Genomic DNA, 16,013 nt, shown 5'->3' on the forward strand with positions numbered 1-16,013 from the left:
AGTTCGTCGTCCTAGTATCTTTGGCCTGGACGGTCGGTAAAATAGTGGCCTAGTTACGATCCACAGCGGACGGATTGAGGTTGGTTGGGGCGGTCGCTTACTTCACATGAAAAAAGAAAAGACTGCGCGCAAGAATCAGTCCCCATAAAAGAAAAATTTAAGCTATTCAAATAATAGTGCATTGAAAGCAGAATGTGTAGTAACTTTACTGTAAGTGAATTACACTGAAGCGTCAAAGAAATTAGTACACCTGCGTAATATCGTGTAGGGCCCTCGATACACGTGAGGGCATGGACTCGACTAATTGCTGAAGTAGTGCTGGAGGAAATTGACACCGTGAATCCTGCAGGGCTATCCATAAATCTTTAAGAGTACGAGGGGATGGACATCTGTTCTGAATAGCACGTTGCAAGACATCGCAGATATGCTCAATAAAGTTCACGTCCGGGGAGTTTGGTGGCCAATGGCAGTGTTCAAATTCAGAAGAGTGTTTCTGGAGCCACTGTGTAGCAGTTCAGGACGTATGGGGTACCGCATTGTCCTGCTGGAACTGCACAAGTCCGGCGGAATACACAAAGGGCGTAAATGGATGCATCTGATCAGACAGGATGCTTAGGTAATTGTCACCTGTCAGAGTCTCTACGTAGATGTATCAGCGTCCCACATCACTCAGACTGCACACGCCCCATACCATTACAGAGCCTCCACCAGCTTGAACAGTCCCCTGCTGATATGCAGGATCCAAGAATTCATGAGGTTGTCTCCATTCCCTTACGCGTCCATCCGCTCGATACACTTTGAAACAAGACTCGTCCGACCAGGCAACATGTTTCCAGGCACCAAGAATCCCATGTCGATGTTGACGGGACCAGGCGAGACATAAAGGTTTGCGTCGTGCAGTCATCAAGGGTACGCGAGTGGGCCTTCGGCTCCGAAAGCCCATATCGATGATGTTTCGCTGAATGGTTCGCACGCTGACACTTGCTGATAGCCCAACATTGGAATCTACAGAAATTTGCGGAAGGGTTGAAAGATTCTCTTTAGTCGTCGTTGGTCCCGTTCCTGCAGGCTCTTTTTCTGACCGCAGCGAAGTCTGAGATTTGATGTTTTACCGGATTCCTGATATTCACGGCACACTCGTCAAATAGTCGTACCTCGGAGATGCTGTGTCCCATCGCTCGTGTGCCGACAGTAACACCACGTTCAAACTGACTTAAATCTTGATCACCTGCCACTGCAGCAGCAGAAACCGATCTAACAATTTCGCCAGACACTTGTTGTGTTGTAGAGGCGTTGCCGACCGCAGCGTCGTATTCTGCTTGTCAAATGATATCTGCGTTTGATGACGCATGCCTATACCAGTTTCTTTGGCGCTTTAGTGTAGAAAGGGTAGCTGAATCTGACACTACCGTGCCTGCCGCAGTGGTACGCATACGGAAGTTATTGTCAACAACCGGGTGGTTTACAAATACTAGTGCTCCCGGAAGCAGCTGGCTTGGGGAATACAGGTGTGTGTGTGAGCTGCGCCTATGGAGGCGGGGACGCTAAAGACAGGCCGACGCTGCGGCGACACGGAGGGAGGGTACGCCCGAGGCGCGCCGTTCTCTCCGCCGGGAGCGGCCCGCCTGTGGCAGAAGTGGCCCCCTGTGCTGCGCCGCGGCCGTAATTTCCCACAAACGAGCGGCGCCTTTTGTGCGGCCGCGACCCCTGACCTTCGGCACGCGGCAGCCGCCGGCGCATTGTCTGCGCGCGCCTACCGCCCGGGCGGAGTCGCTTCGCGGATCGCCAGTAATTATCCGAAAAGTAGCGGTGGTAGTAGCAGCAGCAGCAGCAGCAGCGACAAATGTCGAGGACTGAAAGCTACCGCCACCTGCCAAGTACTCGCCGCTTCTGCGCTCACATCGAACAACAAGCGGTCGCTCGGTGAAGAACAGAAACGGAGAAGAGTACGAGTCTTGTGTTGAGGGTTGCATACGAGGGCAGTTCAATAAGTGATGCAACACATTTTTTTTCTGAAACAGGGGTTGTTTTATTCAGCATTGAAATACACCAGGTTATTCCCCGATCTTTTAGCTACACAACACTATTTTTCAACGTAATCTCCATTCAATGCTACGGCCTTACGCCACCTTGAAATGAGGGCCTGTATGCCTGCACGGTACCATTCCACTGGTCGATGTCGGAGCCAACGTCGTACTGCATCAATAAGTTCTTCATCATCCGCGTAGTGCCTCCCACGGATTGCGTCCTTCATTGGGCCAAACATATGGAAATCCGACGGTGCAAGATCGGGGCTGTAGGGTGCATGACGAAGAACAGTCCACTGAAGTTTTGTGAGCTCCTCTCGGGTGCGAAGACTTGTGTGAGGTCTTGCGTTGTCATGAAGAAGGAGAAGTTCGTTCAGATTTTTGTGTCTACGAACACGCTGAAGTCGTTTCTTCCATTTCTGAAGAGTAGCACAATACACTTCAGAGTTGATCGTTTGACCATGGGGAAGGACATCGAACAGAATAACCCCTTCAGCGTCCCAGAAGACTGTAACCATGACTTTACCGGCTGAGGGTATGGCTTTAAACTTTTTCTTGGTAGGGGAGTGGGTGTGGCGCCACTCCATTGATTGCCGTCTTGTTTCAGGTTCGAAGTGATGAACCCATATTTCATCGCCTGTAACAATCTTTGACAAGAAATTGTCACCCTCAGCCACATGACGAGCAAGCAATTCCGCACAGATGGTTCTCCTTTGCTCTTTATGGTGTTCGGTTAGACAACGAGGGACCCAGCGGGAACAAACCTTTGAATATCCCAACTGGTGAACAATTGTGACAGCACTACCAACAGAGATGTCAAGTTGAGCACTGAGTTGTTTGATGGTGATCCGTCGATCATCTCGAACGAGTGTGTTCGCACGCTCCGCCATTGCAGGAGTCACAGCTGTGCACGGCCGGCCTGCACGCGGGAGATCAGACAGTCTTGCTTGACCTTGCGGCGATGATGACACACGCTTTGCCCAACGACTCACCGTGCTTTTGTCCACTGCCAGATCACCGTAGAGATTCTGCAAGCGCCTATGAATATCTGAGATGCCCTGGTTTTCCGCCAAAAGAAACTCGATCACTGCCCGTTGTTTGCAACGCACATCCGTTACAGACGCCATTTTAACAGCTCCGTACAGCGCTGCCACCCGTCGGAAGTCAATGAAACTATACGAGACGAAGCGGGAATGTTTGAAAATATTCCACAAGAAATTTCCGGTTTTTTCAACCAAAATTGGCCGAGAAAAAAAAAAAGTGTTGCATTACTAATTGAACTGCCCTCGTACATTAGAAATTAAGGCGCCGCTGTTACGTCAGTCTCGCCGCTGTTGTATGCGAGAATGACGTGTCTGGGAACGGTGAGGCTGCTCTTGTTTCCTCCTCGTACTGAAGCGAGCAGGAGTGTAAGACGACTCGTGGCTCAGTACACAAGCTCAGTCCTCAATCTTGCAGTTACAAAGTAGCACTGACAGGGCGAATGTGACGGATTGCTGTGATCAGAAAAAGGCCTACGACGACACTGCGTCTTGCGTGGACGGTGTAAGACGAAAATTACGTGATGCAGTATACAAAATTGCAAATAAGCTCCATTACAGGAAAACGTTCTGCGCTATACACCAAACTTCCAAGGAAAAACAAAGTTCGTCCAATGCAAACACAATGCCTGCATTCGTGCTTATTACACCTCCACCATCAGACAACATACGTGACCCCTCAAATGAAAACATGGCACACAGCAACTTCACAGTTACATCACTGCGTCCAAAAAGCGCGCTATTTATACATCCGCTGGCCGTGACAACTAACGTTTATGGGATAATAGCGAGTTGTGGCTTCAATTTCTGTAACGTTTTCGTAGACTGTTGTATATTTATCGTAATAATGAACAAGATTTAGTGAATACACAGCATCCTCGTGTCCTGTTTCCTGGTATTGTTATCAGAGACACTGTAGTATTTAGAGTACACACACACGCACACAGAGTAAATCACCTAAATCACCAGGGGCATGTGTGTGTGAAATCTTATGGGATTTAACTGCTAAAGTCATCAGTCCCTAAGCTTACACACTACTTAACCTAAGCCGGCCGCGGTGGCCGAGCGGTTCTAAGCGCTTCAGTCCGGAACCGCGCTGCTGCCACGCTCGCAGGTTCGAATCCTGCCTCGGGCATGGATGTGTGTTATGTCCTTAGGTTAGTTAAGTTTAAGTAGTTCTAAGTTCTAGGGGACTGATGACCTCAGATGTTAAGTCCCATAGTGCTCAGAGCCATTTGAACCATTTTGAACTTAATCTAAATTATCCTAAGGACAAACACACCCACCCACCAGGGGCATGTATTGTTAGCCAATACGTAGATTGCAATAATGCTTAGAAAGTGTCTTTTTTGTGGAAACATACTCTTTCTTAAATAGAACATCTTCTGTTATCATTAACAAACTAAAAGTAGAGTAAACTAGGATGGCAGAGGTGTTTGTTAACAGGAGTCTAGAGCGAGCCGTTTACGAGATATCGTACTCTGGAAAGTTAAAGTTGACACTTGTACAAGACTTGTGGTAGCACACATTAAAAAACGACACAAGTGTATACACTGGTTGTGTGTATTCTGACCATCACGGTTTCTTTTCAAAATGACCTCCGGCGATGGCAATACACGCTTTGTCTGGTATGGAACGACCACTGCACGCGTTATAACATTTCGGAGGAGATACACGAACAGGCTGCAGTAATACGTCCTCGCACATCATCAGGTGTGGCTGGTATGTCCTCGTAGATAGCGTCTCTCAGCTTCCCCCACAGAAGAAAGTGTGCAAGCGCGAAATCCGGGGAACGGACCAGCCAAGGTACACGTCCCCTACGTCCAATCCGACGATATGGAAACAATTCGTGTAGACGTACTGTGGCACTTCGTGAACTATCGGTTGAACAGCCATCATGCTGGTACCACAGGTTACTCCTAGTCCTCAAAGAACGTCCTCTAGCATCCGTGGAAGACGGTCTGTTAGGAGGCTGCGGTCCTCCTGGGTGTTCTGTACTCCGTCTATGAAAACCGGGCCTATGACCTGATGGTTCATTATCCCACAGACTTACGTTCCATGGATGCTGACTTTCCATCTGACGAAGCCAACGCGGATTGTCAACAGTCCAATAGTGCATGTTTTGGCGGTTTACCCGGCAGTGATTGCTAAACGTGACTTCATCATAAACAAGATATACGGTACATCTGCAGTATCCTGACGTAAAGCCCATGTAGAGAATGCTCGTTTCCATATGGATCTTCATGGAGAGAGGTGATACATCTATATCGATGGAGAACGCGTATGACACTTTCCTGACCCGTGTCCCTTCCTCGTGCAATTACGCGGGAGCTAAAGTGCTGGTCAACTGCCAGAGCAGCAAGAAAATCAATAATTCCCCCGTCTTCTGTCGTCGCTTGTTTCCTCCTGTTGCGTTGTCCTGGTGTTACACTACCACATTCACGTAACTGGATGAAGAGACTGATAAGTAATTGCCGAGGTGGGATATTTTGCAGCATACACCGTACAAGATCGAACTGCATTCTTCCTACCTCTCCATCCGCCATGAGCATGTCGGCTTTTTCTGCACTGGTAAATCCCAGCATCCACTCACGACCCACTGCTTGGACTGTCACACAGTAGCTGACTAGCAAGTCTCACTGCACTCAACGAACACCCAAGCACAGTGTAAGCAAAGATGACAACATCGTACGTAGCAACTACGCAGTCTGAATGGCGCAAACAAGTCTCGGTGTGGAAACTTTTCCAAAATGTGGTACCTCGTAGACGAGTCGCTCTAGACTCCTGCAACGAACACCACTGACATTCTAATTTTCCCCACTTTTAGTTGGTTAATGTCAATAAGCTTTGTTCGATTTTAGAAAACGACTATGTTTGCAAAAAAATGCACTTTCTATTATTACACTCTGTGTATTGGCTAACAATACGAACCCCTCACTCACTGCTAACCTACCAGTTGCGTGTGTAGCGGCTTTACCGCGACTCCTCGATCGTACTTGAGGACGCGTGTGCTCACCCTCCTCTCTACGCTAGCGCAGTCCACTTGCGCGCGACAACAGACTCAACTCAGGAGTTTTCAGCTAAATAGGCAGCAGTGGCGCCTCGAACCTCCGACAGTACGGAGATGGCGAGTTCGGAAATAACGTCACAGCAAAGAGTAGTTGATGCAGCTCTCCATTCTACTCTATCCTGTACAAGCCTCTTCATCTCTGAGTAACCACAGCAACCTACATCCTTCTGAATCTGATAGTGTATTCAAATATTGGTCTCCCTCTACGATGTTTACCCTCAACACTTTTCTCCAGCACTAAATTGGTGGTCCCTTGATGACTATAAGAAGGGATCGGTTGGTAGGACACATTCTGAGGCAAGTTGTGCCACAAATTCCTCTTCTACCCAATTATATTCAGTAACTCCTCATTATTTAAATGATTACCCATCTAATCTTCAGCATTCTTCTGTAGCACCACCTTTCAAAAGCTTCTATTCACTTCTTGTCTAAACTGTTTATCGTCCATGTTTTACATCCATACATGGCTGCACTCATACAAATACTTTCAGAAAAGACTTCCTGGCACTTAAATCTATGCTCGATGTTAATAAATTTCTCTTCTTCAAAAAGCCTTTCGTTGCCATCGCCAGTCTACATTTTATATCTGCTTGATGCCCATTCGGTTCAAGTGTTCTTCCAAGTCGTTTCCTGTCTCTGACATAATTACAGTGTCATCGGCGAACCTCAAGGTTTTTATTTCTTCTCCCTGGATTTCAATTACTACTCAATTTTTTTTTTGTTTCGTTTACCACTTGGTCAATGTACAGATTGAATAACACCGGGAATAGGCTACAACCCTGTCTCACTCGCTTTTCAGCAATTGCTTCCCTTTCGTGCCTCTCAACTCTGATACCTCCCTTCTGATTTCTGTACAAATCATAAATAGCCTTTCGTTCCCTGTATTTTACCCCTGGCACCTTCAGAACTTGAGAGTATTCCAGTTCCAGTCAACATTGTCAAAAGCGAGTGTACAGATCTCATTTGTGATCTCCACTATATCCTAACTGGATCAGCTTCGCTCCTTTTTACGTTTGGAGACTAACAGAGACGATCTCTACACATGAAAGTGATTAAAGCGTTATCATAAATTCTTAGACATTGTCTGTGAGTCAACTACTTAGACTTCCGACACCTCAGAGTCTGAAAAGCTGAAACTGCGTTCCCAGCTGCGTCACTTGGAAACGAGCACCAGCTTCCCTGACAGTTCATTTCGTGCCACAGGCGTTACTCAACCTTGTCTCCGCAATCACAGTTGACAGCTGAGGGACTGAAGGAGAACCACAGCTCAACTCAAATAGTAGCGACCACAGACAGTATATTTTCTGTAAAGACTGACAAATATATTAACAATGAAGCTCACAGACTGAGTTCCGTAAAAAGAAACTGAATTAGGGGGCTAAAGTGTCTGGATACACGAACGTTAGTACTGGGCAGGTAGACTACAGTCGCTCAGTCGAAAATCTACACGTTACTCATAACAGGCCAAAAACTGAAGTAACGAGGGAGCGGAAGGTGTACTCTCTAATGACGGCACGTGGCAGTGGAAATTGACAGATTATTCGAAGCGTCACTGATCTGATTGCAAGTTGCCATTCTGGATGACCTGCCTGTCCCAGCTAGCGAGGGACGAAAGCGTTAACCGTTCCTCTGGCTAATTTTCTTGCACCTAAATTCAAATAGATCCTGTGAGTTGTTACGGGTAGAGACTGCGCTTGAAAACCGGAATGAATTAATAATTGGTTCCTTTTTACCAAACCCTTCGATTCAGAGTGTGTAGATGCTGAAAGGTTCATAGAAAACTTCAGTATCATCTTAAACAGGTACCCGACCCATAGTTGGTGGTCACTTCAATATATACTCAATATGTTGGCCAAAATACTTGTTCAAAACAGGTGGTACGTGTAGAACATCTTCGGAAATAGTATTACATGCGCGCTCGGAACATTATTTAGACCAGTTACTTCAGGAGCTCACTCGAACTGTAAGTGGTTGCGAAAACACACTTGACCTCCTAGCAACAAGCAACGCCGAGCGAATAAGGAGCATCATGACCGGTGAAGGGATTAGTGACCACAAGGTACTCGTAGCGAGACTGAATACCGTAACATCCAATTCCATCAAAAATGACTGCAAAATATTATTTAAGAAAGGAGATAAAAATCGTATAACGCTTTTCCAAGAGACAGTCTCCATTCCCTCCAAACTATGTAACCGTAGAATAGATGTGACTTAAAATCCAAAGAAATTGTATCGACGAGAGTTGATTACATATAAATCAATAGGAGATGATACTGACCCCCCATGGTTCACAAAAGGGGTCAGAACGCTGTTGCAGAGGCAACGAAAAAAAGCATGGCAGATTTAAAAGGAAATCAAAATCCCCAAGATTGTCGAAGTTTTACAAAAGTTCAAAATATAGCGCGAAGTTCAGTGCCAGATGCTGTTAATGGTTTACACAACGAAACTGCCTCAAAATCTGGCAGAAAAGCCAAGGGGATGCTGGTTGTATGTAAAGTACACCAGTGGCAGGACGCAATCAATACCTTCACCGTGCCATGACAATGGCGATGTTCCTGATAGTGTCACTAAAGGAGAATTACTGAACACAGTTTTCCGAAATTCCTTGACGAATTAAATATTCTAGGATTCTAACCAAGAACAACTGTCACCATGAGTAACAAAGAAATAGATATCCTTGGTGCAGCAAAGCAGCTTAAAAAATCTGTTAGTAAAGGTAAGTCATCCGGTCCTGATACTATACCAATTAGATTGTTTTCAGAGTACGCTTATATAATAGCTCCATATCTAGCAATCATATACCGGATGGTTATAATTAAACTTTCCTATTTAACACGTTATAACACGGAAACTAATTACCGTACGGGTACCAAACTTGGTAGCATTAATGTCCAGGGTAGGGGATGCATGATTTCCATGCGTCACAGCGCCACAATCCAATTCCAACTATGGCCAACCAGTTGCCGTGATCAGTCATCGTGATTCATAGTCTTGCACACCTGACCGGTCGCAGTGCACTTGTTGACGTGTCAACGTGAGCTTGGACCAAAGAAGCAGGGCATTACTGGTGAAGCTGTATTACCAAAACAACAGTAATGCTGCAGCTGCACTTAGAGAATATCGCCGGCTGAAAGTGTTACAGAAGGGTCCTCTTTCTCCACCGCCTGTGCAGAGCATGATGATGAAGTTGGAATCAACTGGAGAACTGGACGTCGCTCCGTGACGAGGCCGAAGACCGGATGCGCCACAGATGGTTCACGAAATGGCTGTTCCTATGGCAGACAGTGCTGCGCACAGTTCCCGACCGTCAGGGCAGTGCGCGAGCTGTGTCACGACAGTTGAACATCCCGTGGTCCACTGTACGGAAGGCGCTTCGAACCATTCTCAAGTGGTATCCGTACAAGATCCATACCGTACAGCAGCTTGCACCACAGGGCGCTCAACGACGTGTTGAGTTCGCTCTCCACTTTCTCACAAGGATTGAAATTGACGAGGGCTGGCCCTGGGCCATCCTATGGACAGACGAAGCTCATCTCTCTCTGACGGGTGAGGTGAGCACACAGAATTGCCGACTGCAGGGATCTTCACCTCCAGCCACTGTGCATGAAGTTCCTCGGTTTGGTGAACGTGTCACCGCATGGTGTGGCTTCACGGTTACGCTCATCATTGGGCGATTCTTTTTTTGAACAGGTTGGCGCTCAGGGACCAAAGACGTGCAGTGACTGGCCTGTGTTACTGGGATATGCTTCGCCATTCGTACCCGCCCTGCAGGAGGGAGACGCATTGAACTCAACAGTTTTCATGCAACAAGATGGGGTCCCAGCGCACGTCGGTCGTGAAGTTCACCAGCCTCTCCGAAACACATTTGGAAACGATCGAATTATCAGCCGATCACTTCCACATGCTTGGACGGCACGATTACCTGATCTCACTCACTGCGATTTCTGGTTGTGTGGCTACCTGAAGGACACGTGTGCTGATCCGAAGCGCAGCATGTCAAGAGAGGTAGTCAGCATACCTACGGACATGCTTCGGTCTGCTGTGCAGAATGCAGTCCTGCGCTTTCAGACTCTTCTGGACACTGATGGGCGCCATATTGAGCCCTTTTTGTAGCAGTAATGGTACCGGTATGTAATGGTGTGATGAACCGTAGAGGCACATTAATTGTGTTTCAGTTGAGCTGATTCTGCATTATTTCTCTTCCCCATGCCCTTGACATTAATGCTACCAAGTTTGGTCTCCGTAAGGTAATTAGTTTCACTGTTATAACGTGTTAAATAGGGAAAGTTTAACTATAACCACCCTGTACAACTCCTCATTCAAGAGACCTTCCTTACACAAAGACTGGAAAGCTGAACACCTCGCACCAATACTTGAGAAGGACATAGGAGTAACCCACCGGACTACGGACCCGTATCACTGACGTCGATTTACAGCGGGATTTTGGAACATATTCTGTGTTCGAACATTACGAATTACCTCGTAGGTAACGGTCTATTGGCACACAGTCAGTACTGATTAAGAAAATGTTGTTCTTGTGTAACACAACTAGCTGTTCATTGTCGTGAAGTAGTGTACGCTATCGACAAGGGCTCTCAAATTGATTCCATATTTTTAGATTTCCGGAAAGGTTTCGAAAACGTTCGTAAGAAGTGGCTTGTGATCAAATTGCGTTATGTACTTCTATGGCCTATCGTGTCAGTTGTGCGACTGGATTTTGTGATCTCCTGTGAGAGAGGTCACAGTTCGTAGAAATCGACGAAAAGCCGTCATATAAAAGGGAAGTGATTCTGGCGTTCCCCAAGGAAGTGTTATAGGCCCTCTGCTGTTCCTAGTCTAGATAAACTATTTAGGAGACGATCTTAGACTGTTTGTAGATGATGCTGTCATTTAGCGTCTAGTAAAGTCATTTGAAGATAAACACCAGTTTGAAATTTATTTAGATACAGTATCTGTGTGATACGAAAAGTGGCAATTGATTCTACATGAGGTATGAAAGGAATCCGTTAATTTCGGTCACACGATAACTCAAAGTAAATAGCTAGTACAACAATTGCGAAGAACTTAAATTAGATCGATCACATAGATAATGTTCCATGATGCTACTCCAGGCGGGTGTAAGATGAATGTGCGCAATGGAAAATAATGAACGCTAAAATAAAGATTTCGCCCTGTCTGACTACCCCCTGAGGCAGATCTTAGGATCTCTTAATTCTATAAATTACAACCTAAACATAAATGAATGATTAAGGCAACTAATACTACTGAATGATAAGCGTTGCTCCTGCTTATGTATTTATTGTAGATTAAAAAAACAACCCTTTATTAGAAATGTCTATATTTCCTAACTAAAATTGCTGATCAATTGCCCAACTCTGCCCCTTTTTATGGCCACGCGATCTAACATAAATGACACGAAATGACTGAGATCATCTACGTATCAAACACTAGAAGACTAGATGATCTACGGTGGTGTGGAACCTCAGTGGAAATAAACTAACGTGATCACAGCTGTTTAGCTTTTATAGCTCTAATAAGCCGAAGCAACTTGCGATATCACCGTATGTACTGCGGCCGGTGCGTCGCAGTGATGATTCCTGTGCTCGTCTGCAGCGATGGAAGAACTCCAGCCACAAAATAAAAACCCTTTGAAACACTAGGACGACAGAAGGTGGTCCTCTGACTAATATACTCCAATACTGTCTTCTCCTCTCTGTGTTCTACTGGCGAGAAACGCGAACTCCCAGCCACAAGGACGGAGTTCAAAGAACGTCTCAACGTAAGTATAGGCAGAAGAAATGCTCTCAATCACAGAACGCTGCGTACTCAACGACGACTTCCAACCCGGAGGCGAAGTCCAGAATCGTATAAGTTCGCAAACAGTACAGTGCCTAACCGTTCTAACTGTGAACTCTCCTGAGAGCAAAGACAGCAAGTCCGTCTGTGCCAACAAAGCTGATACTGAGCGACTGTCAGACACGGGCGCTCAAAACGGAAGACTTCTTCTCTCCATCGCTGGCTCCCCAGCAAGCTCGGCTAGGCTCCCTCGTAACTGCAGAAGGCAAGTCATATCCTCAAAACCACGGAATATTCTCGCTCTCTACAGATTGTTCCGAACGCCGACCAACAATATTTTAGTCTTTTATCGGCCAGCGCGGAAAGTTTGACCTATACTCATACAATGGTACGCTTCTGAGTAAAATCCTTGGAAGTAACCCAGCCTACGTGATTTCCGAGGTGACGCTTCCTCGTTCCTCTGACGTGGGTCCAAGATTTTCATAGTCTCCGAAGTATAGACCTGGCCTAGCTACAACACCGGCCAGCCACCGGTGTATTGAGCTTCCGCGCCCAGGTTTTCCGACTGTCCGTCTTGGCACTTCCTGGGTCAAGCAGGACCAACAAAGCTGTGCGGGCTTTTTGAGTTCCACCTGCCGTTTAATCTCCACTGGCGTTCCAACCTCTAGTGGTATGGGCAATCATTGATTACGCAGTTTTGATAATAAAGACACTCCATCACCTTTCATGCAAAAGCGTTAACAATTATTTACAAGGCATACGTGACAATGTCAGACTTCTTTACATATTCATATATACGATGTACAACCTACCAAATGATACCTAATTCTGGTTGCAGATCACGGCAAAGTATGTAGATGAGTGCTTGTAAGGTGCGAAATTATAGTCACTTTACAACCAAGGGTTGCATTTTATTGGCAGCACACTTAGAAGATGCAACAGGTCTACTAAAAAGACTGACTTCACCACGCTTGTCCGTCCTCTGTTAGAGTACTGCTGTGCAATGTGGGATCCTTACCTGATAGGACTGGTGGAGGACACAGAAAAATTTCAAAGAAGGGCAGCTCGTTTTGTACTATCGTGAAACAGGGGACTGAATGTCACAGATATGAAACGCGTGCCGGCCGCTGTGGCCGAGCGGTTCTAGGCGCTTCAGTCAGGAACCGCGCTGCTGCTACGGTCGCAGGTTCGAATCCTACCTCGGACATGGATGTGTGTGATGTCCTTGGGTAGCCAGCCGGTGTGGCCGTGCGGTTCTAGGCGCCTCGGTCTGAAACCGCGTGACCGCTACGATCGTAGGTTCGAGTCCTGCCTCAGGCATGGATGTGTGTGATGTCCTTAGGTTAGTTAGGTTTAAGTAGCTCTAAGTTCTAGGGGACTGATGACCACAGATGTTAAGCCCCATAGTGCTTAGAGCCATTTGAACCATTTGATACGCGAGATGGTGTGGCACTCACTAAAATGAATGCGACATTTTTTCACGAAATTTCAATCGCCATCTTTCTCCTCCGAATGTTAAACTGTTTTGTTGAGGTCCACCTACATAAGGAAAAATAGTCGACGTAATGAAATATGAGAAATCAGAGGTCACACGCAGATATTTAAGTGTTCGTTCTTCCCGCGAGCTGCTCGAGAGTGGAACGGTAGAGAAACAGTGTGAAGGTGGTTCGACGAACCCTCTGCCGTGCACCTAAGTGTCAACTACAGAGTAGTAGATGTAACTAGCAGTGACTTATGCACCATTCTGGCGTCTGTTGTACCATGGCCCGTATCTGATGTGTGATGTGCATATGTAGGCGAGTTATACGGCCGCGTACAACTGAGAAGAGGTAAGAATTTGTGGTAAGGTCTTATGGGACCAAACTGCGAAGGTCATCGGGCCCAAAGCTTACGCACTACTTAGTGTAACTTTAACTTACGCTGTGGACAACACATACACCCATGCCCGAGGGAGGACTAGAACCTCCGACGGAGGGAGCCGCGCGGACCGTGACAAGGCGCCTCAGACCGCGCGGCGGGATAAGGTAAGGTGAATCTGTCTGCGTGGCTGAGCGCCAGCAGGCGCGGCGCGGCACGGCTGGTACGGACGAAGTGCTGGCTACCGGTCAGCCCGTGTACAGAGCCGAGAAGCACGTGGCCGTAAAAGGGCGACCCCCAGGGCGGGGAGCGTTTGGACGGCGGCTCCTCTCGTGGGCAGAGTGCAAGAGGTGTACCACAAATGGCGGCACTCTGAAACATGGCTGCTTACAGCTCTTAGAAATTCCATAAAAAAGTCACAGTTACGAGCCGTAGTTGTGTCCGGCTCTTCGAAAAGTGCGACAGGCGGAGTGCTTTCGCTTCGCGTCTATAGTGCGCGTCATTTACGACTGCGGCCGAGTTTAGGTTCGTTCTGCGCATCTGACGTCACAAAACACAGTCGGCCAATGAAAAGAGAACTACGTTGCCAGAGCTCGACAGCAGTGCAGAGCACGGACGAGTGTCTTCAGTTTTACAAACGTTCAGTCATAAATAAAGTAATTGAACAAGAGTAATGTCTTGATAGACTTTCTTTATACCAAGTGCTTCATAATTAATTAAACCAAACAAGCAATAAGCCTCCTGGGAATTCAGGCGATAGCAAGGAAAGGTGTTTGTATCATTCTCACAAACCGCTTTCTCGCAATAAAGAACAGTGGTAATTGTTTATTTCCTGTTGTACTTCGATGAAACGTGAGTAATTCATAGTCATACTAACAGTGTTTGTCGGTATTTTTCGTGATTTTTAGAGTCCTCCAGGAATCCTCTTGAATATTAAGCTGCGTTAGCGTAATGGTTAAGGTGTCGGGCTGCTAAGTGAAAGGTCCCGAGTTCAAACCTTGTATGGTGATTAATATATTCTTTATTTTAAAAAATATTGAAATGCCTTACTTCATGAATTTTATTCGTTTGAATGTAATTTCTAGTGCTTTGTCTCTTCATTATAATCATCATAAGTTTTCGGTTTTTCTGATTTTAGGGCCAAATCGTTTTTGTGAAATCGAATGATAAGTGTGTCAAAGCAGTCGGAACACCATGTGTCTGCACAGGCGAGCAGTGCAGTGATGACAAAACCGCTCACAGCGCGGAATGCGAGGAGCACGTCTATGTAGTAGCGAAAAGGTTAATGCAGCCGTGGTGGCTTTACTTCATAAACTGCGCGCTCCCCCCTAAACGTAAGTTTGCGAACTATAGTATACTATGGCGCTGCTTCTCTTGCCGCGTGCGTCGTTTGCAACTGGCAACGCAGCAATCTCCCGCGTCTGGGCGGGCAAGCGCGAGCCGCCAACATAAAAGAATTGAACTATAGTGTCTGCGGTGACGCTTTCGGTTTGTCGCGCTGTTTGGATCGCTACCGCCCTCTGGCAGGAGGTGGAGCAAGTGTAGGGTCACGTGACGATCGAGGAGTACGTACTGGGCGGTGACCGAGAGAGGTCAACTGCTCGCCACGTGCTTTGGCCGACCTCTCGGCTGTCAGGGGCTGAGTCTGCCTTACCCGCATGTACGTGGCTTATGAAGCTTAGAAGCCGTGGTGCAGGAGGTCAGCGCGTGGGACCGTATGTCTTCTTATCGGCCGTTGAAACCACTGGCAGCGGTTGGTTCTGGTGAGCATAAGGGAGTGCAACGAGTTCCCGGCGCTGGGGTGGAGAGTGAGAAGTAGAGTACTTTTTTTATGTAACAGAGTTTTATGGCTTTCAAGTTAAAGTGAAGTGTGTGGGTTTCTTAACCAGTGGTTTTGTTGGGGTCTTCCCACCACAGTTTTCGTTTGCCTGTCCGCGGGAATGTGGTAATGGCTTCTTGGCCGGGCCGTTTCATTCAGGCCTCGATTCGGTGATTTAGGGTCGGTGTCGCGTGTCCCTGTGGTTCGGAGTCTGTGCAGGCACCGCCCTTGCTACATCTTCTGGTTTTGGGTACCTCGGGGAGATAGTGGCTTGTAATAGAAGTTATGGGGCTGATCTGCTGTGGCCCTGTAGACCACCAACAACTATTCCGACTATTGTGATTTGAGCCCCTTTACACGTGCCACTCCCTCACCGAGCTAAGGAATTTTTGTTTTGTTTTATT

The 16,013-nt window shown here is 46.9% G+C and overlaps 1 protein-coding gene across 1 annotated transcript in view; it reads left to right on the plus strand.

Annotated features, from left to right (window-relative positions):
* The first annotated feature begins 1,529 nt into the window (after nt 1-1,529).
* The window catches only part of LOC124711506 (fatty acyl-CoA reductase 1-like), a 239,946-nt gene continuing 225,462 nt past the window's right edge, over nt 1,530-16,013 (plus strand). Inside the window, exon 1 of the mRNA XM_047241619.1 lies at nt 1,530-1,946. Within this exon, the coding sequence (XP_047097575.1) occupies nt 1,530-1,946 (417 nt within the window). The remainder of the gene's footprint in view (nt 1,947-16,013) is intronic.

Source organism: Schistocerca piceifrons, chromosome 8 (assembly GCF_021461385.2).
Source record: "Schistocerca piceifrons isolate TAMUIC-IGC-003096 chromosome 8, iqSchPice1.1, whole genome shotgun sequence".
Taxonomy (NCBI): Eukaryota; Metazoa; Arthropoda; class Insecta; order Orthoptera; family Acrididae; genus Schistocerca; species Schistocerca piceifrons.